Source organism: Sapajus apella, unplaced genomic scaffold (assembly GCF_009761245.1).
Source record: "Sapajus apella isolate SASKATOON/1434 unplaced genomic scaffold, GSC_monkey_1.0 scaffold107, whole genome shotgun sequence".
Classification (NCBI taxonomy): Eukaryota; Metazoa; Chordata; class Mammalia; order Primates; family Cebidae; genus Sapajus; species Sapajus apella.
The window spans coordinates 2,646,874-2,667,708 of record NW_022437047.1 but is presented as its reverse complement, the minus strand read 5'-3'; the positions used below and the strand labels follow the sequence as shown (position 1 = coordinate 2,667,708).

The window sequence follows — 20,835 nt, the reverse complement described above, 5'->3', positions numbered from 1 at the left end:
TCTCATTGCAATGCAGATTTGGATTAAGAAGTCTGGGTGGGGCCTGAGACCCTGATCCACTTGCTTTTCACCTATGGCCACATTTTGAGACGCAGGGCCACTCGAAGAGCCCCCACCTCTGTGAATCAACCCCTGCTCATCTGCTCCTGTAAATAAGGAGGGCTAAAGCACAGATGGCAGGAATGGGGGTGTCCCCAGGTCTGAGCCTGGAGGGGGTTGCAGGCCTCCTCCAGGCATGGAAGTGGAGGGAGAGGGGCCTGTAGTTAAACGGGTTACTCTGTCAGCAGACACAGAGGAGACGGAAGGAGTAGCTTTTATTTCACACAAAGCTGGGGAAGGAAGGCGAGCGGACAGGGCTGGCTCTCAGAGGGTGCTGCCTGGCAGGTGCACCACTGGCAGGTGCACCACTTCCAGCTGCTGGGCTCCAGCTCCGGGGCTCAGAAGCCATCTGAAAGAAAGCGGCGGCCTCCAGTGAGCAAGCTGGGGTGCTGCAGGGTCCCCGGCCCGTGCTGCTCAGCAGTTTTTTCCCTCCCCTCCCCAGCCCCCCGGGACACGGGGATCAAGGAGAGGGCAAAGAGCAACTCCATCCCTGCCTGATCAGTGGGGTGCCGTCTTCCCTGTGAGGGTTTTGGGGTGGAACAGGAATGGCTTCTCAGGGGGAAATCAAAGGAGCTGAGGAGCTTTAGTCCAGAGAAGGCCAATGAAGGAGGCAGCTTCTCCTCGCTGGGGTGTGCTGAGTTGGTATCTAGGACCGGCTCTTCCAGAATTTCGTCTGACATTGGGCCGCAGCGACCGGGTGTGGGTTGGGGAGGAGGGATGATGCCGTCCCGCTTCCGTCCCCGGGGGCGCTGGGGCCCTCCCTGCTGTCCAGCCTACACCTGTGCAGTGGAGTAGCCCCATCCGTCTCGCCTGCCCGGCCCCAGATGACAGCAGTCCAGAGGTTGTCCTCTGCAACCTGCACCGCTCACCTTCTCCGAGGAGGTCGGGGGCGGGGCTGAAGGGTCCCGGGGGCAGGTTCCAGGCCAGCTCCTCCAGCAGGCCCAGCAGGCCTTTCACCTCTGTCGCCAGGTGCTCCACGGTCTTCTCTACCATCTATTGTGGGAAGGGGGTAAAGTCGAGGACAGGAGTGGTGCCGCACTCTGCTTCATCAGCTAAGGCCCTAAGGAGCAGCTATCGGTCCAGTGGGGTGCAGTGGGAAAGGACTGCGTGTTGCGGGACCTGGGTTTTCCTCACTCAGGCTCTGCCCCTACCTGCCTCAGTTTCCCCAGATGACAATATCCTAGGGGGCTCGCTCTCTAAGGCTCCTTCCTTTTTGGCACTCAGTCACAGGTTTGGATGAAACGCCTTTAGAATGCCTTCTCCCTTTTGGGACTTTGCAGGCTGGCGCTCACATTTCTTTTGTTGCTCCGCCCCCTGGTGGTGTCTCTGCCGAATGACAGATTTGGGATTTTGAAATTTACTCAGGGTTCCCAATAGTTATTTTTTCCCCTGTGTATGCCATGGACCCCACTGGCAGTGTGGTGAAGCCTACAGACCTCCTTTCAGAATAATGCCTTAAATGCAAAAAATAAAGCATATAGAATTACCAAGGGCATCAATTGCATTAAAATATTATTCATTATTAAAAATTAAACTTTTTGGCCCAGCACAGTGACTCACGCCTGTAATCCCAGCATTTTGGGAGGCCGAGGCAGGCAGATCGCTTGAGGTCAGGAGTTTGAGACCAGTCTGGCCAACATGGAGAAATCCCATGTCTACCAAAAATACAAAAAATTAGCCGGGCATGGTGGTGCATGTCTGTAGTCCCCGCTACTCGGGAGGTTGAGGCATGAGAATCACTGGAGCCCTGGAGGCAGAGGTTGCAGTGAGCTGAGATTGAATCATAAACTCCACCTGGGTAACAGAGCAGGACTCTGTAAAATAAAAATTCAAACTTTTGGATATAACATATGTATTGACTGGGCATAGTGACTCATGCTTGTAATCCCAGTACTTTGGGAGGCCGAGGTGGGCGGATGGCTTGAGCTCAGGGGTTCAAGACCAGCCTGGGAAACATAGCAAAACCTCATATCTACAAAAAAAAGAAAAATTGGCCAGGCATGGTGGTACATACACCTGTAGTCCCAGCTACATGGGAGGCTGAGGTGGGAGGATTGCTTGAGCCTGGGAGGTGGATGTTGCAGTGAGGTGAGACTGCACCACTGTACTCCATCCTGGGTAACAGGGAGACAATGCCTCAAAAAACACGTATTTATTAACTCACTAAATCACATGATTTAACATCAGGCCTAACAAAAACAGAAAAGTTGACATAGGAAGGGTATAAATGATATGTTCAGATATTCATAACTAGAACAAGATGAAATTATCTGGATTTCTATTGATGACAAAGTTATAGTACTGTTAATACCACTGCTTGCTGTCTGTATTTATGATGAATGGGAATGCTCAATTTCAGTTAAAGGCTTGCAACAATACAAATGTAAGCTTTTTTCCACACAAGTTAGGAATCGTGGCTAAATAACAAAACAGTGACTGAATTTCCACCTTCCCATCCAGTATTGATGCTGAAATACCCACACGGGGGCAAGTAAGGCCTTAGGGGAAGCAGGGTCCACTGGAGACTGGCCAGCCTGACAGCCTAGATGGGAGGGTGATGTTGGACAAGGCAGCCACAGTGCAGGATTGGTCTGTATGGCCTGACATTCCAAAGCAAGCTTGCATCTTCCCATAAAAACACCATCCTAGGCCAGGCCTGGTGGCTCTCGCTTGTAATCCCAGCACTTTTGTGGGAGGAGGTGGGCGGATCACCTGAAGTCAGGAGTCTGAGACCAGCCTGACCAACATGGAGAAACCTCATCTCTATTAAAAATATAAAATCAGCTATGCATGCCTGTAATCCCAGCTACTTGCGAGGCTGAGGCAGGAGAACCTCTTGAACTCGGGAGGAGGAGGCTGTGGTGAGCTGAGATCATGCCATTGCACTCCAGCATGGACAACAAAAGCAAAGCTCCATCTCAAAAAAAAAAACCAACAAATCCCATCTTAGAAGGTGGTCTTGACCCCACATGTCCTTCCAAACCACCCTGTGGTTTACCTCCTCCATGACATCCAGACGGCGTTGCATGGCCATGTGTCTGTCACACGCTGTGCTCTGAGCTGCATCTCCTTGGGGAGGGCTGAAGGGTTCTGCAGCTGTGGAGAAACAAGTCTTGTCACTGTGGGGCCCTTGGTTTGCCATCATGCCAGAGACTCCTGTAAACACTGGGCTCCAGTGAGGTCGGTCCCCAAAGCAAATGCAAGAGCAAGCAGAGGAAGGCCCTGGGGGGGTCAGTTTGTGAGTGCCAGCCATCTCAATCCCACCAGTCACCTACAGACCCACATGGACTTCTTCAAGGAGGTGAAGCCCAGGGAGGAAGGGAGGACGGGCTCCAGCCAGTCAACTGCAGTGACAGAGAAGCCTGTGCAAACCCTGTGGGGAGCCTGCAGTGCCTGGAGACACAGGGTGGTCGGGAGAGAGACTGGAGATGGAAATCCTGGAAATCAAACCAAGGGGGCAGAGCTTTAGCCCAGAGGCTTTAATAAATCAGTTCTGAGCATGTTTGGGGGGCAATCTGGGCTCACTGCAACCTCCGCCTCCCGGGCTCTAGTGATTCTTCTGTCTCAGCCTCCCGAGTAGCTGGGATTACAAGCGCCTGCTACTTTGCCTGGCTAATTTTTGTATTTTTAGTAGAGATGGGGTTTCACCATGTTGGTCAGGCTGGTCTCAAACTCCTGACCTCAGGTGATCCTCCTGCTTCAGGCTGCCAAAGTGCTGGAATCACAGGTGTGAGCCACCACACCCAGCCAAGGGGGTTTATTTTAACAGAAGAGTCACAGAGTCAAACATGAATTTTTAAAATATAGGGAATAGACTGGAGGGAGATGCCTTTGAAGGCAGGAAGTTACTGCAGCAATCAGGGTAAGAGGGATGAAGGAGAAGTGATGAGCAGAGGCAGTAGCTGTGGGAATATGAGGAGAAAAATGAGAGGAGGTATTTCAATAGCAGCACTGACACTGGGAACCCATTAGTTACAGCTGGCACGTGATGAGTGCTTACCATGTACCACGGAGGGTGCTAACTTAACCTCTCCAACAACCTGTTGGTACGCCCAATCTACACGTAAGAAAACTGATGCATAGAGGGGAGAAAGTATGTGTCCAAAGTCACTACTCATAAGCAGAGGATCTGCCATTCCATTGTTCTCCTCGAGTTGGCTCTTCCAGGCACCATCAACCCTCATGCAGAAGTCTAAGAGCCCTGATTCCAAGCTCAGGTTTCAGAGTTGGTAACCCTGAGATGCCTGTGGGGCATCAGAGTTGGCTGGAACCTTGGAGAACGCTGACACTCAAGAAGGAGAGTGCTGCCCCAGAAGTCAAGAGCAGCCAAGCTCTACAGATTCTGCAGAGAATGAAAAAGGTCAGCATGGCCGAAAGCAGTGAGGAGGTCTAGCAAGATAAGGACTGGAAAAAGAGCACTGGAAAGGCCCTTGTTAGATGTCACCCCAGCACTTTTAGGAGTAGTGGGGAAAAAGCAGGGCTTGGATTGTGGTAAGATGAGAAGGGAAGGTGAGGCTGGGGATAGAAGCTTGGATTCTGGAAAATTTCACAAAGCTTGGCTGTGAAGGAAAGGAGACTGGATCACAAGGTCTAGAGAAGTATTTATGGTTGTGTGTGTGTGTCTGTGTGTGTGTGTTTTAAGCAGTGGAAAACACAATGATGTTTACGGTCTGAGGGACAAAAGGAAGACAAGAGAAGCAAAGGAATGCTCTTCCTGAATTATGGGAGGTCCCGGATCCAAAGTGGGTGGGAACACATCTGGAAGGAAGACAGAGGGAATGCAGCAAAAATGGGCAAAGGCAAACCATCTAACTAGAGGGCCAGAAAGTGGAGTGAGCTCCTGCCTGATGGGCTCTGTTTACTCTGTGCAGTAAGAAAGAGAACACGTAGGGAAGAGAGCTAGCTGTTAAAATTTCAAGAATTCTATGAGTAGGTTACTAAACACAGATGTTAAAATAGTGACCATGGTGGCTGGAAATGGTGGCTTGTGCCTTTAATCCTAGTACTGTGGGAGGCTGAGTGGGAGGATCACTTGAGGCCAGGAGTTTGAGACCAGCCTGATCAACACACTGAGACCCTATCCCTTAAAAGAAAAAAATTTTTAAGTAAAAAGAAAAAAAAAATGGTGGCCATGATGAGAATATTTACACCACAGAAATCACCAACCCCTGCCCCCCTTTTTTTCTTTTTGAGAGCCAGTCCATCAGTGCACCACCAGGTAAGGGACTTGAATAAAGAGAGGGCTTCAAAAGGGGATGTGCAGAATGAGGGAGGCAGGGTAGGAGGACCATGCAGAATGAGCCAGCATCAACAAGGAATCCTGGAAGTGTGAGTCCTCCCCCAGCAGTGCTCCACAGTCTAGGCGCACAGCAGCAAAGACAGATGGCTGGATGGAGTCTGCAGGGTAGATGTGGTGGAGGCAAGGGGACAAGGAACTGAGATTTGACCAGCCAGAGGTTTAGGAGGGGAGCCCTGGAATCCAGCTGGGATAAGGAAGGAAATGAGGCCAAGAAGAGGGCCGATAAACTGGAAGAAGGTGGGGCTAAAGAGACTGGAGGTCTTAGGAATCACAAGAGGAACAGGAGGTAAAGAATATTGCAATTTTAGCTTTTACAGGTAGAGCGGCTTCAGATAGTGACAATATCAAGGCTGCGGCCATGGATGTGGGCATCCAAAGCTCAGTGTGGGGAGTTACGGAGTTTGAGCCCTCTAGGTGCAATGCTTGTAGCTTAAGGCCTTGGTGTTGGATGGGTTGGCCAAGGGGCCATCTGCACTTGTCTAGAAGGGGGGCAGGTCTTGAGACAGGACAGAGCTGGTGATGGATGTGTAACTCTGAGAGGCCAAGTGATTTGCCCAAGCTCACACCATCAGCAAATGCCTGGACCTCAGGCACCCTGACCTCCTGGCTTCAACTCATCAAAGTGGGGCCCCCTGCCTTGTGATTTTCTGATTCCAACTCTATCTAGATCTCAGTGCTTCCACTCAGGGATAGGAAGAAGACCAGGGACAAAGCGTCCTTCCAATCCGAGCATCTTTTGTGGAGAACAATCTGTTTTTCGAATTTTCCTTTTCATTGTTTCCCTCCATTAAACTTCGAAAAGACTCTTCAAAAGATAATGGTGTTATTCCTGAACGTGGGGAGGGAGGAGGACATGATAATGGTGCCTTGGTTATTTCTTTAAGGCGAGTCTTTTAAAGACCCATACTGAAATATTTACAGATGAAATGTTATGCTGTCTTGGATTTACTTCCAAATAATCCAGGCCTGGGTGGGGATGGGGGAGAGGACTGTGTGGATGTTTAGAGCAAACAAGATGGGCTGAGAGCTGCTAATTGTTGGAGCTGGGTGATGAGCACGTAGGGGTACATTCAGCTTTTCTCTCTACCATTGTGGGCGTGGTTTGAAACGTTCCCTAATAAAAGCCAGCTGTCTGATGGGGCTGTCAGCAGAAAGCAGTAGCCACCGTGGGCTGCAGGCATCCGTGTAAAATATTCAGAGAGAGAGGTCCCACCTGGGGGCTATGCTCCATCCTGGCCCCATATCCTGAGAAGGCCCTTGAGAGGCAGGGGCAGGTCTAGAGGAGGCTATGGGGAAGAGACTCCTTTTTTTATTTCTTCTTTCTTTTTTTGTTTTGACAGGGTCTCAGTCTGTCACCCAGGCTGAAGTGCAGAGGCACGATCATGACTCACTGCAACCTCTGCCTCCCGGGTTCAAGCAACTCTCCCACCTCAGCCTCCAGAGTAGCTGGGACTATAGGCGCACATTACCATGCCGGGCTAAGTTTTGTATTTTTTGTAGAGATGGGGTTTCACCACGTTGCCCAGACTAAGCTCAAACTCCTGGGCTTAAGTGATCCACCTTCCTTGGCCTCCCAAAGTGCTGGGATTATACGTGTGAGCCATTGCACCCAGTCTGGGACTCCAAATTTTAACTCTGTTTCAGCTGAAACTGGGCTGATCAGCTTGGAGAGGAAGAGCTGTTCTCACCCACAGAGTGGCCGTCCTGGGGAGGGCCTGTCGTCGTGAGTCTGTGAATACACACACCGCCTGCTGGCTCTGTCCAGAGGCCTTTGGCCGGGCCCTTCCCCTGAGCCTCACCTGCCCTCCCCCAGACCGCAGCCACTCTCCCCTCACACACTTCTCCCAGGCTCAGGCCAGAAGGATACAGTGTGACCCTGCCAGCCAAGTGGGAGCCAGGCTGCGCTGGAAGTCAGGAACAACTAGAGCCTGCTCCTCTCCACTGGCCTAGAACACCCTGCTCTCTAGTGTCTGTAATGAGGTCTAACTTGGCTCCAAATCCCCTCCAGGGAAAAGGCTGGGCTGAGGTCGCTCCCCACGTGGCTCAGCGCTAATCCTTCACATCTGGACAAAACTGTGCTCTGTGCTCCTGGAGCAACTGTCCATGAGCTCATCGGGGCCTCCACAGAGGACATCTGAGAGAGCAAGCTTGGAGCAGGGCCTGACATTGTCCTGCCTGCTCCCTCCCCACCAGGTCCTCCACACAGAGCTGACTTGAACGCATCATGTCAGAAAACATGCTGGAGACGCCTGTCCTCAGCCTGGTTCAGCCACTAATGATTGTGGGATTGAGTTTCTTCTCCCTGAGCCTCTGCTGCCTCCTCCATAAAATAGGATGGGGTAGGCCTGAGGCCCTCACTTCCCCATGTAGCTCATCCTTAATTCTTCTTCTCTGTCATTTGGAGACCGCAGAGAGGCCTCAAAAATCGGCTATGAGAGCTGAGCTCAGTGGTTCACACCTGTAATCCCGGAGCTTTGGGAGGCCAAGGCTGGTGGATCACTTAAAGCCAGGAGTTTGAGACCATACTGGGCAACATAGTGGGACTCTCTCTCTATGAAAAAAAAAATTAGACAGGATTGGTGGCATATGCTTGTAGTCCCAGGTATTTGGGAAGCTGAAGCAGGAGAATCGCTTGAACCCAGAAGTTTAAGACTACAGTCAGTTACGATTGCATCACTGCTCTCTAGCCTGGGCAACAAAGACCTTGTCTTGTAAAAAAAAAAAAAGTAAAAAAAAAAAAAAAAAATTAGTAGACACACACACGCACCCATGGGGCTGTCAGCGGCTCAGACAAGGGGAGTGGAAAAGGCTGAAGGATTCTGATGATTAACCCTGAGCAGCCAAGGCTGTGGCCCCACAGGGCTCCCTTCCTTCCTTTCCTCCCACCCTCCTGGGCCCTGCCAGTTGGGAAATGGACCTCCTTGGATGCTGTGTTGTTTTCTCTGGCCTAGCTCCTGCTCCGGGGCTGATGCGCACCCTGGATGGTGGCCACGGGCGGGGCATCCTGTGCTGGTGAGAACAGGCTGCTGTGGAGCCGGGAGGCCCCAGGGGAGGGCTGGACTGGGCTGGCTGCCCCAGTTAAAGAGACGTGGCCCCTGGGTGCCATCCTCTGAGGCTGAAGTACTGCTCCCTCTACGTCCGGGCCTTATGGGGAGACCTTTTGTATCTGAACCCAAACAGTAAGAAAGTGCCACAACGCAGATGGCTTCTGCATGGGGGGCAATGAGAAAGGTTTTCTCAGTGGCGTCTCTGAAAGGTGTTGCTGTATCTTCTGAATTATCAAAGTCACAGTCTTTGAAGGGTCTGCTTTGGAAAGCAACCCTGGACACATTCAATGTAATAGAATAATAAACTTTACCACATCCAATACTTGTATAAAGATGTATGATTCATTCAAAACCATCCATGGGTTTTGATTATTTTTGAAAGCAGCAGAACACTATTCTTCAAATGATTCTATAAAAAACTCCAAAATGTGGGCCGGGCGTAGTGGCTGATGGTCTAAAAGGCCATCAGGGAATAAAGGTTTCTCTGAGTGCTGCTGAAAGAAACCAAGATTGGGGCCGGGCATGGCGGCTAACAACCTGTAATCCCAGTACTTTGGGAGGCAGAGGCTGGCTGATCCCTTGATGTCAGGAGTTTGATACCAGCCTGGCCAATATGGTGAAACCCACCTCCACCCCCACCCCCATCTCTACTAAAAAATGCAAAACTTAGCTGGGCGTGCTGGTACAGCATCTATAATCCCAGCTACTCAGGAGGCTGAAGCACGAGAATTGCTTGAACCTGGGAGGCAGAGGTTGTGGTGAGCCGAGATTGCACCACTGCCCTCCAGCTTGGGCGACAGAATGAGACTGTCTCAAAAATAAAATAAAATAAACCAAGGCTGAAAGTCGGACAAGCAAGAGATAGATCTCAATTTACAGAAAATACAAGGGATGAAAGTATTTAAATAACATCAAAGGGACGCAATTAGCAAAATCTAAATGTGGAAAACTTGACAGAACGAACTTAGTTTCTTCAACAACAACAACAAAATTAAGTTAAAAAAAAAAAAAAAAAGCTGGGCATGGTGGCTCACGCCTGTAATCCCAGCACTTTTGGATGCCGAGGTGGGTGGATCATGAGTTCAGGAGGTCAAGACCATTCTGGCCAACATGGTGAAACTCTGTCTCTACTAAAAATATAAAAGTTAGCTGGGTGTCAGGGTGAGCACCTGTAGTCCCAGCTACTCAGGAGGCTGAGGCAGGAGAATCACTTGAACCCGGGAGGCGGAGGTTACAGTGAGCTGAGATTGAGCCACGGTACTCCAGACAGAGCAAGACTCCGTCTAAAAAAAAAAAAAAAAAAAAAAAAAGGGCAGGGGTGGGAAAACTTACATATTTAAAGAGACCTAACAGACATATTGACCAGATGCAGTATATGTAACCTTATTTGGATCAAACAAATGAATTGTAAAAAGATATGACACAATCAAAGACATTTGAACAGTGATTGAATATTTAATGATGTTCAATCACATACTCTTTTTGGAGTGCGATTGTGGCATTGCAGTTATGTTTATTAAAAGAGTGCTTATCTCTTAGAGATACACAAGGAAATATTTATAGATGAAAAGCTATGGGCTCGGCACGGTGGCTCATGCCTGTAATCCCAGTACTTTGGGAGGCCGAGGCAGGTGGATCATAAGGTCAGGAGTTCAAGATCAGCCTGAACAACATGGTGAAACCCTCTCTCTCTAAAAAAAAGAAAGAAAAAAGAAAAGGAAATACATGATGTCAGTCCAGGCATGGTGGCTCACACCTGCCAGCACTTTGGGAAGCCAGGGCAGGTGGATCACTTGAGCCTAGGAGTTCGAGACCAGCCTGGCCAACATGGTGAAACCCTGTCTCTACTAAAAATACAAAAATTGGTCAGGTGTGGTGGTGGATGCCTGTAGTCCCAGCTACTTGGGAGGCTTTGGCAGGAGAATCACTTGAACCTGGGGGGTGTAGATTGCAGTGAACTGAGATTGTGGCACTGCATTCTAGTATGGGTGACAGAATGAGATCCTGTTGCAAAAAAGAAGGAAAGAAAGAAAGAAAATACAATGCCTGGATTTCATAATCCAGGGAGGGGAGCGGGTGAGGACTGCAGATGACATAAAACTGCCCATGAACTGAAACTTGTTGAAGCAGGGTTGACGAGTACATTATGTGATTCTTTCCTATACTATTATTTTGTATTTTTTGTATCCAACAGTTTTCATAATCAAAAGTTAAGAGATATCTGAAATCTGAAAGATTATGCACAAAAATGTATGAAGTCAGTGTGAAATGACATTAATCATGAATACTTTCCTCCTTTTCTTCTTCTCTCTCTTTTTTTTTTTTGAGATGGAGTCTCGCTCTGTCACCCAGGCTGGAGTGCAGGGGTACTGTCTCTGCTCACTGCAACCTCCGCCTTCTGGGTTCAAGCGATTCTCCTGCCTCAGCCTCCAGAGTAGCTGGGACTACAGGCATGTGCCACCTTGCCCGGCTAATTTTTTTTTGTATTTTTAGTAGAGACGGGATTTTACTGTGTTAGCCAGGATGGTCTTGAACTCCTGACCTTGTGATCTGCCTGCTTCGGCCTCCCCAAATCCTTTTCTTCTTAATCTGTAGCAATGAACATTCATAATCAGAAAGAAAAACAATGTTTAAAATGGGTTTAAATTCTCTATACAAGTCGTGGCTAAAAGGGGCACGAAAAGTAGCCACTTGTGGACGGGCCAGTCCCTCCTCTCTCTGGGGGAAGCACAGGCGCTGCTTTGTGCCCTCAGCTTCCAGAGCCTGGGGCTGAGCTGGGAGGCGGGTAAAGGAGAGGGGGATGACAGGGTGTGTACGGGGGCTCTACTCTATGCTGGGCAGAGTCCCAGCCACTCCTTATACAGCTTGTGAGGAAGCCATTGGTGGTTATCTTTAACAGGTGGGGAAACTGAGGCTCAGAGAAATCAGCGGAGTCATCTAAGAGAATGTGTGTTGATACATGTTCCCTGCTGGGCACTTCCTCTCTCATCTAATCCCTGAGGCCAGCCCTGTTGAGGGGGGGGTGTCATTCTCCCCAATTGACAGAGGAAGAAGCAGCCCCAGAGAAAGGAAAGGACTCACCCAAGGTAAGGGATCACGAGGGCTGGCCTGGATCCTCTCCCCACGTGCTCACTCCCACAGTTAACTGGGCCCTGAAAGGGGGTGGGTGCTTCTATCTTAGCACAGGGCACTTCTGCCTGGGTGGGGGCAAGGACTGAGGGGCAGGAGGCCTGGATGTTTTGTGAGGGCTCTGCCTTGGCACCACTGTGAGATCTGAGCTTGCCCCTCACCTGAACAACTAAAATTAGCAATAGCCATCCCTGACTAAATGGGGTCGTGGCTTGTAAAGTCCTGTGCAATGTGCAGGGTGGTGGAATCAGCATCTGTGTATAGTCAAGACTACAGTCTAGTAAGTCACTTGACGAGAGTCACTCTGAGCCTCACCTGCGAAGGCGCAACATTAAGCTGAGGGGAGAGGTGGGGGAAAGAAAAGGGAGAGTAAAAGGCAAGGAACCCAGCTAATGGAGTACCCAGAGAGCCTCTCCCTCCCGAACAGCCCTCCACCTCCACCCAGTGCCCCACCTCTGCCCAAAACAGCTCAGTCCCCCAGAGAAGCTCCCTGGAAACTGGGAGGCTGACTTCCTCACCAACTGCAAAACCACCTGAGGCCACCTGGCAGGTGAAGCAGTGGCCTTTCTCCTGGCCCGCCTGTCTGGCTCCTTGAGGCTGTGCTGAGCTTGCCTGGGTCACTCACCCTTTGGAGTCTGGCTTCTTAGACAATGTCCTATAAAGCCAGGCCTGAGCCTCCGCAGGCCCTCTGAGATGCAGCTGGCCTCCCGGGCTGCCCCGCCCGGCAGCTGTGACCTCCCACCCCAGACCCGGGCTCCTCTCTTGCCAGCTCTACTCCCGCCACTGAGCTTCCCTCTCTCTCCTTTGTGGTCTCTCTCAAATCTTTCTCTTTGCTTCAATATCCACTCTCCCTCCACCCCTTGCTATTTTAGTCACTCTTTCTCTTTCCTTCTCTTTGGTCTCTTAAACTCCTTCTTCTTCTATCTTAGTTCATATCTGTTCATCTATAAAGCCTCTTTCTGTCTCGGCCTCTCCTTTTTCCTTTTCGCGATTTATTCTTCCCTCTCTTCTTTATCTCTCCGTTGCTCTACTTCTCTGCCTTTTTCTGCGTCTGTTTCCTCTCACCGTCTTTCTCTCCATCCCTCCCTCCCTGCATCTTCCTCTCTCTCCATCCCGCTGTAGTGTCCAACTCTGTCTCTCTCTTGCCCATTCCTTCCTCGCCATCTGCGGGTCCCCTGCCGTGCCCGGCGCCCCACTCACCAGCCAAAGCGCCCGCGGCGCGGAGCAGAGCCAGCCCGGCCAGCGCGCAGAGCAGGGGCCGCATGTTGCCCGCCCGGCCGAGCGCAGCGCCGCGTCTGCCCGCAGCCGCCCTCCCTGGATCGCGCCCGGCCGGCCTGGGAGGAAATGCTCTTAGTCCGAGCCAAAATTCCTGGGCGGCTCCGGGCTTTCTGGCTGGAGCGAACCCGCCCCCTCCAGAGGCCCCTCTGCACCCTTTGGGCAGCGCGGAGTCCAGAGACCCCGGGAGCTGAGGCGCTGACAGTGCCACCCGGGCGCCTCCTGAGGAAAGGGCCGCCTCCGGAGTCCCCGCGCCTTCTGGGGGCCCGGGAGGGAAGGGGAGGGATTGGGTGAGGGCGTTGGCTCTAGGCGGCGGATCCTGGGGTCAGGGGTTTGTTATGAACCCATTTCAGAGGTGGGCAGACTGAGGTTCAGAGAGAAGTGCCTTCCTCGGCATTACCCTCAGCCATGGCACAGGATATGCATCCCTGTCTCCTGGGAGTGTGGAAGCTTTTGTTTGTCTACCTACGAACAAGAAATTGATTCTAATGACATGGAACAGTGTCTGGCCCTAAGAAGGAGACCCAGAAATTCACTGCTCTGGTAAGGGAGTGATAGCAACGTGAAAAGGTACTGGTACTTAAAAAAAAAAAAAAAAGGTAAAATTGTGACTCTCGTAAAGATATGAAATTAGCATACTCTAAAGGTTTTATTTAATTCATTATTAATGAGGTAACAAGTAAGATGCCACAAGCAGTCCACAGTTTGGAACACAGTAGCGGAAACTTCCCTATGGGACACGCCTATTCAACAAAGTGCAACAACAAATTAAGGTTTAGTGAAAACACAAAGCAAAAAAGCTGCAGCTCTGACTTCTCTGCTGCAGAGCCCTGAGTGCCTTGCCTGGCTGTAAGTAGAACGCTTTCATCAGCAAGCCTGGGAGAATGCCTTTGTCCATCAAGGGTCCCCATTGGGGTTAACTGGGGCCCTTGCAGATCAAGGCTGCCCCTCTGCCTTCTGTGTTCCTGGCTGTGGCTGTGGCTGTGTGATCGTCCAGAACAGTCACCATGCTAACCAGTGATCCAGTTCTTACTCCCTCCCCGAGAGTGACATAATAGCCTCAGACGCAGAATTTCTGGTTCTGAGCCCGAGAATCTGAGACAGACTCAAATCTAAATTATTTATTATTTATTTATTTTATTATTATTATCGAGACAAAGTCTTGCTCTGTCACCCAGGCTGCAGGGCAGTGGCACAATCTCAGCTCACTGCAACCTCCGCCTCCCAGGTTCAAGCAATTCACTTGCCTCAGTGCCTCCTGAGTAGCTGGGATTACAGGCACCTGCCACCACACCCAGCTAATTTTTGTGTTTTTAGTAGAGACGGAGTTTCACTATGTTGGTCAGGCTGGTCTCGAACTCCTGATGTTGTGATCCGCCCTCCTCAGCCTCCTAAAGTGCTGGGACTATAGGCATGAGCAACTGGGCCTGGCCCCAGGTCTAGATCTTTCAAAAGCTTTCAAGGAGATTATGATGCCCACATGAACTGGCTCAGAAGAAGAATTTATTTCAGGAATGCCAAGAATGTCTCACGCTTGGTGGTGGGACGTTCCTTGATGGTTTAGCCAGGTGCAAAGTTGTCATAGAACTGCCAAACCCATAAGGATTCTTGTAGCTCAGAGCCAATGGGCTACCTTATATTCTGAATTTAAGATTAAGAAGAAAAACAAACCATATACAATACATTCTTGTTGTGGGAGAGCATAAAGTAATTAAGTATACAGAGTAAAACATAAAGCCTTTTCTGTTATGAATTCCCTCTATTCAATGATTCAGGTCCAGTCCCCTCAGCTTGGTAGGCTGTGCCTGTTTCAGTTCCATGCATTCCCTGTCTGTCTAATGAATAATTAGACACAAATGTATATACATGAGATCAAATAAGAGATATTTTGAAGACTGGCTTTCATTCATGTTTATCTCAGTCATAACATTAAATCTTGGCTGGGTGCAGTGGCTCACGCCTGTAACCCCAGCACTTTGGTAGACCGAGGTGGGTGGATCACCTGAGGTCAGGAGTTTGAGACCAGCCTGGCCAATATGGTGACGCTCCATCTCTGCTGAAAATACAGAATACTAGCAGAGCGTGGTGTTGGGTGCCTATAGTCCCAGCTACTCAGGAGGCTGATGCAGGAGAATCGGTTGAACCCAGGAGGCGGAGGTGGCAGTGAGCCAAGATTGCACCACTGCACTCCAGCCTGAGCAACAGAGCAAAACTTTGTCTTAAAAAACAAAAACAAAAACAAACAAACAAACAAACAAAACTTGAAGATCATTCTATGTGAGTACAGATAATTCCACTTCATTCCTTTTAAGAGTTACAAAATATCCCATTGAATGGATGCAAGCAGCATTATTTGTCCAAACAGTCCCCTATTGATGTGCATGTAGATTGCTTCCTTTTTTCCTCCAATATAAAATATGCTTTAATAAACATACTTTTGCATATATCTTTATGTACATAGTTCATGTATTTCTGAAAGGCTGGAAGAGGAATCTTGTGTCAAAGAGCATTTTACGTTTTGCCAGGTAGGCCAAAAACTGTTCCTCAAATTGTCACTAAGCCCACAGGAGGGACAGAAGTCTTTCAGCGCTGTTCCAACGTGAACCGGAGTACACGTTGGTCTCGGTAGGAATTGGGCTGCAGGGGGCGCCATTTACATAAATACTTCTGGATTGGAGTTCCCCGAAGTGTAAGCCTAGATTCTCCAACGCATTCTCCTACATTCTCCAACACCGGATATTTATCATTTAAAATTTTGACAGCTTGATGATGGAAAATGTTACCTTGTTGTTATTTTATTTACAAACTATTTCTTATAAGTGAGGTTAAGCTTTATTTGCCTCTTCAATTCCTTTTTTCTATTTTCCTCCCTTTCCTTTCTATAATCTGATTATTAATGTAATGTCTGTCATATATGTTGGCAATATCTTCTCCCAGCCTTCCATTGCTTTAACTTTCTTGGTGAACCCTTTCATCGTTCAGAAGTTTTAAATATTAGGTAACCAAATCTCTCAGTATTTTCTTTTATGACTTACAGAGTTTACAACTTGATTATGATTCCTTGAATCAAGGCTGCAAAGATATTTTTCTATATTTTCTTCAAATAGCTTTAAGGTTTTCTCAAGGTCTAGTGTCTAATCCACTTAGAATTGTTATGTGGTTGCAAGGAAGGAATCAAACTTAAATTTTTCCCTGAATGGATATCTCAATGTCCTCATGTTCCTTATTGCATGGTCCAATACTTTTGCCACTACTTTGAACACAAAGTAGTTTGCTGGCTACTCATTTCCAAGGGGAGCTCTGGGAAAATCTCTATACATCATGTCTGTCACAAGGTCAAGGAAACGAAAATGTAAAATAGACTTATAATTTCAATAAATACTGAAACCATATTTGATGAAATTAAACAGCCCTACCTAACTTAAAAACAGTAATAACAGCAAACTTAAGATTAAAACAAAGGAAGCAAGACATTTTCTTGACAAGATAACTGCTTTTTAATTTTTGCATTGATAATTTTTCAAATTAAAAAAATTTAAAAATAGAGATGCGGGGAGGGGGGGGTGTCTTGCTGTGTTGCCCAGGCTAGTCTTGAATACCTGGGCTCAAGAGATCCTCCCGCCTCTGCCTCCCAAAGTGCTGGGATTGCAGGAATGAGCCACCATGCCCAGTCAACTACTTTTATCATAAATAGTTCACATGTACCTACAAGAGAAAGGAGAAATGTATTCTTTGTTAAACTAGGATTGAGGTAAAGATGCCATTATTGGCCAGGCATGGTGGCTCATGCCTATAAACCCAGCACTTTGGGAGGCCCAGGTGGGAAGATCACTTGAGCCCAGGAGTTCGAAACCAGCCTAGGCAACACAGCATGACCCCATCTCTACCAAAAATTTAAAAAGAAAATAAATTTTTTTTTTAGAAAAAACATTAGCCGGGAGTTGTGGCATGTGCTTATTACTGGGGAGGCTGAGGCAGGAAGATCACTTAAGCCAAGGAGTTTGAGGCTGCAGTGAGCTATGATCACACCACTGTACCCCAGCCTGGGTGACAGAGTAAGACGCTGTTCCAAAAAATAAATTAATAATAAATAATCAAATTACAAAATTTAAAAAAGATGCCATTATCAACAACCATTTGGCTGGGCACGATGGCTCATGCCTATAATACCAGCACTTTGGGAGGCAGAGGCAGTCAGATCACTTGAGTTCAGGAGTTCAAGACCAGCCTGGCCAGCATGGCAAAATCCCGTCTCCATTAAAAAGAGAAAAATTAGATGGGCGTGGTACCACACGCCTGTAATCCTAGCTACTAGGGAGGCTGAGGCAGGAGAATTGCTTGAACCCAGGTGGCGGAGGTTTCAGTGAGCCAACATGGTGTCTCTATACTCCATCCTGGGTGATAAAGCGAGACTTTATCTCAAAAAATAAAATTAAATTAAGATACGTGTTTGGAAATCAATTTATTTCCTTATACCAACAGAAACCAGCCCAAACATGTAAAGAGAAATTCCTGGGCAAAACGATAATATGGAGCCAGTGGACCCAGTTAACAAACCTCCTACTTCCAGTATTCTCTAAAGTGACCAGTGAAATTAAAGATAGGGGAGACTGGCATCAGTGGCAGAAGCTAGAGACATATGCCAACCATATGCCAGGCCAGCTGGATCTAATAATACTTCTCACTATGTATTATTATTCTATTTTTACTTATTTATTTATTTATTTTGAGACAAATAGTATTTATTTATTTATTTTGCTCTGTCGCTCAGGCTGGAGTGCAGTGGCTCGATCTCGGCTCACTGCAACTTCCACCTCCTGGATTCAAGCGATTCTCCTGCCTCCGCCTCCTGAGTAGCTGGGATTACAGGCCCATGCCACCATGACCAACTAATTTTTTATTTTTAGTAGAGACAGGGTTTTGCCATGTTGGCCAGGCTGGTCTCGAACTCCTGACCTCTGGTGATCTGCCTGCTTCTGCCTCCCAAAGTACTGGTATTACCGGCATGAGCCGCCGTGCCCGGCCTATTATTATTCTATTTTTTGCTAAATTTCTCTGAACCTGGTTTTGTGCTAAGGCTGTATATGCATTAGCCTATTGAGTCCTTGCATCAGTAAACCTATCAAGTAGATATCCTATTCCCATTAAAAAATAAAAAAGATCTATTAAATATGTTTGATTCAAGGTTAGAGGGTGGCAGATCCCGCTTTGGAAGTTAGGTAGATCTGATTGCAAAAGTACAGTCCTCAGCATTATCAGGCCTCTTGACTCTCAAGTCCCAGGAAAGGCACTAAATAGAGAATCTGGAGAAGAGTGGGGGTGAGAAAGGGACAAATGGAATATGGGGGGCTCAGAGGGCCGAGCCCTGTGCAGCTAGGGGAGAATGCTCATAACCACCTGCGTGAATGAAGTGCCTTCATGTGCACACATTTCATTTCTCTTTCACTTAATACTCCCATGACCCTGGCAGGTAGCCTCACAATCCACGCAGATTGTGATGGTACCTGCCAGGGTCACGGGAGCATACAGAATGTGAGGCTTGGAGAAGTTAGGAGGTGGCGCAGGGGACAGAGAGACTAGTTAGGAATTTGGGGATTTGCCTCCCAGATACCTGTGTTGCCTCCACAGGCAATGCTACAGGATGTGCATGGTCCTCCCAGCCTGGCCGGGCCCAGACACAAGTGGTGGGGAATCCGGCAGGGGCTTGCTCTCCTGACCCAGGCCCAAAGGCAAGAGGCCAAAAGAAACAGGAAATAGGGACTGGTCATCTCTCTGGGGAGAGAGGTGAGGTCAAAGACAGCCCATTTAAAAGAGCGTCAGTGGTTGGGAGGGCCTGAGCTGTACAAAGCCTCCTTGTCTTCTCCCTTTGGCACAAGAGATGATTTCCAGAGGTAGCAGGAAGACCCATGCCAGGAGAGCTCTCAGTGAGCGCTGGGCAAGGCTAGCTACTCTGCACAGACGGATAGGGGCTACTACGCAAGGCACAGAAGCTAGAGCCAGAGAAAGTGAGCCAGTGAAGTGTGAATGTGGATGGATGTCTCTGTTGGGGGAAGGAAAAGGAAGGGGCAACGCGATGGGTTGAGATTGTCTTTTTGAGGTTGAATGCAGTGGCTCACTCCTGTAATCCTAGTACTTTAGGAGGCTGAGGCGGGGGGATGGCTTGAGTTCAAGAGTTCAAGACCAGCCTGGACAACATATCAAGACCCTGTCTCTACAAAAAAAAAAAAAAATTAGCTGGTGTGGTGGCACACACCTGTAGTCCCAGCTACTCTGGAGGCTGACGTGGAAGGATGGTAGGAGCTCGGAAAGTCGAGGCTGTAGTAAGCTGTGATTACACCCCCGTGTGCCAGCCTGGGTGACAGAGGGAGAGACCCTGTCTGAAAAAAAGAAAAAAGAAAAGAGGTTTTTTTTTCTTTCATTCTCAAGTTTTATTCAAGAACTCATACAAAATATTCCAGATAAATGAAATTTAATCCTCATCTTCCTCTTCTTCTTTGTCCTTGTTATTTTGGAAGTAACGAAATTCATAACTCTCTTTGCTGTTAGCAGCCATGCACAACCAATCACGTAGACTCTTCTTCTTCAAATCATTTTTAGTGTGATATTTCGTATACCTTTTGGAAAAAGTCACCCCAGGTGTCACGATGATCTTGCTCTTGCTCCTTTCGATGGTCACCACGCCCCCGACCAAGTTTCCCAGCTTTTCCGTTCACTTTGACCCTCTCTTGCAAACACTGCTGAAAATTGGCAGCACCCATGATTCCATCTTCTATGGGGTGGGTGCAGTCAAGAGTGATCTTCAGAACCTGTTTTTTTTTTTTTGCCCCCCTTCACCACAAGCTTTTTCATGGGTGCCATGGCGGCAGTGGAGGCAGAAAGGGAGATGTTTCTTTTTAAATTGCTATTCATGTTATACAATTTCAGTAGCTTTGGGGGCACCAGTTATATTTGGTTATGTGAATGAATTGTGTAATGGTGGAATCTGACATTTTAGTGCACACACCACCCAAGGAGTGTGCATCCTACCCAGTGTGTAGTTTTTATCCCACTCTCCCCACCCGCGCTCACTTCTGAGTTTGCAGAGTCCATTACATCACTGTGCATGTCTCTATATCCTCATAGCTTAGCTCTCACTTACGAGTGAGAATACATGGTATTTGGTTTTCCATTCCTGAGTTACAGGTATTGATCGACTTACGACCTATGCAACTTACGACCATTAGACTTTACGACCACAATCGCTAGCCACGACTTCTCCGCGTCTGGCAGTGCAAACGTTGCCCAGCTGGGCGTACGACAGTGTGGACCAGCTTCCAGCAGCACTACCATCTCCGCGTGCATGTAGCCTACTCAACTTACAACCAAATTGTGTTACGACCAGTCTGTCGGAACCCATCGTGGTCGTAAGTCGAGCACTGGCTGTACTTCACTTAGAATAATAGTCTCCACCTCCATCCAAGTTGCTGCAAAAGACATTATTTTGTTCCTTTTTATGGCTGAGTAGTAGTCCATGGCGTATATGTACCACATTTTTTTAATCCACTCATTGGTCAATAGGCACTTACGGTGGTTCTGTATCTTGGCAATTATGAATTGTGCTGCAATAAACATCCCCCTTTAATCTACCTCCATTCTTACACGTGGCCCCGAATCCTCCCAGGTAGGAGAAGATGTAGGAAGATGGGAAGGTCTGCTTGGTACAGGGAGAAGCCAAGTGTAGAGTGAGGGTAGAGGTTTAATATTAACAATTATGGCCGGGCGTGGTGGCTTACACCAGTAATCCCAGCACTTCAGGAGGCCGAGGCAGGTGGATTCCCTGAGGTCAGGAGTTTGAGACCAACCGGGCCAACATGGTGAAACCCCATATCTACTAAAAAAAAAAAAAAATTAGCTAGGCATGGTGCCACACACTTGTAATCCCAGCTACTCAGGAGGCTGAGGCACAAGAATTGCTTGAACCCAAGAAAAGGAGGTTGCAGTGAGCTG

General features: G+C 48.4%; 1 protein-coding gene and 1 pseudogene across 6 annotated transcripts; both read right to left on the bottom strand.

The window, feature by feature from the left end:
- Window positions 1-295: 295 nt before the first annotated feature.
- Window positions 296-13,249, bottom strand: PLAC9 (placenta associated 9). 6 transcript variants are annotated; one of them, XM_032259232.1, is made up of 5 exons: window positions 12,200-12,768; window positions 3,098-3,195; window positions 1,356-1,428; window positions 969-1,092; window positions 296-448 (listed from the first exon to the last, which is right to left on the bottom strand). In XM_032259232.1, the coding sequence occupies exons 2-5, from the start codon at window positions 3,163-3,165 to the stop codon at window positions 438-440; spliced, it is 276 nt and encodes a 91-aa protein (XP_032115123.1). In that variant the 5' UTR covers window positions 3,166-3,195; window positions 12,200-12,768; the 3' UTR covers window positions 296-437. The 6 variants fall into 6 exon arrangements, 4 of the variants coding, with proteins under 4 accessions (XP_032115123.1, XP_032115124.1, XP_032115122.1 ...); XM_032259233.1 differs by having other exon boundaries at window positions 1,356-1,425; XM_032259231.1 differs by lacking the exons at window positions 1,356-1,428; window positions 12,200-12,768 and adding an exon at window positions 12,775-13,249.
- Window positions 13,250-19,267: 6,018 nt separating this feature from the next.
- LOC116537154 lies at window positions 19,268-19,707 on the bottom strand (annotated as a pseudogene).
- Window positions 19,708-20,835: the final 1,128 nt, after the last annotated feature.

What these genes read in the sequence shown, in the direction of transcription:
- PLAC9 (XM_032259231.1), bottom strand. Translation starts at nt 12,838, where the DNA reads ATGCGGCCCCTGCTCTGCGCGCTGGCCGGGCTGGCTCTGCTCCGCGCC. An exon ending in CGCCGCGGGCGCTTTGGCTG is followed by an intron (nt 3,196 to 12,774) that starts GTGAGTGGGGCG and finishes GTTTCTCCACAG; the next exon opens with CTGCAGAACCCTTCAGCCCT. An exon ending in GTCTGGATGTCATGGAGGAG is followed by an intron (nt 1,093 to 3,097) that starts GTAAACCACAGG and finishes TTCCCACAATAG; the next exon opens with ATGGTAGAGAAGACCGTGGA.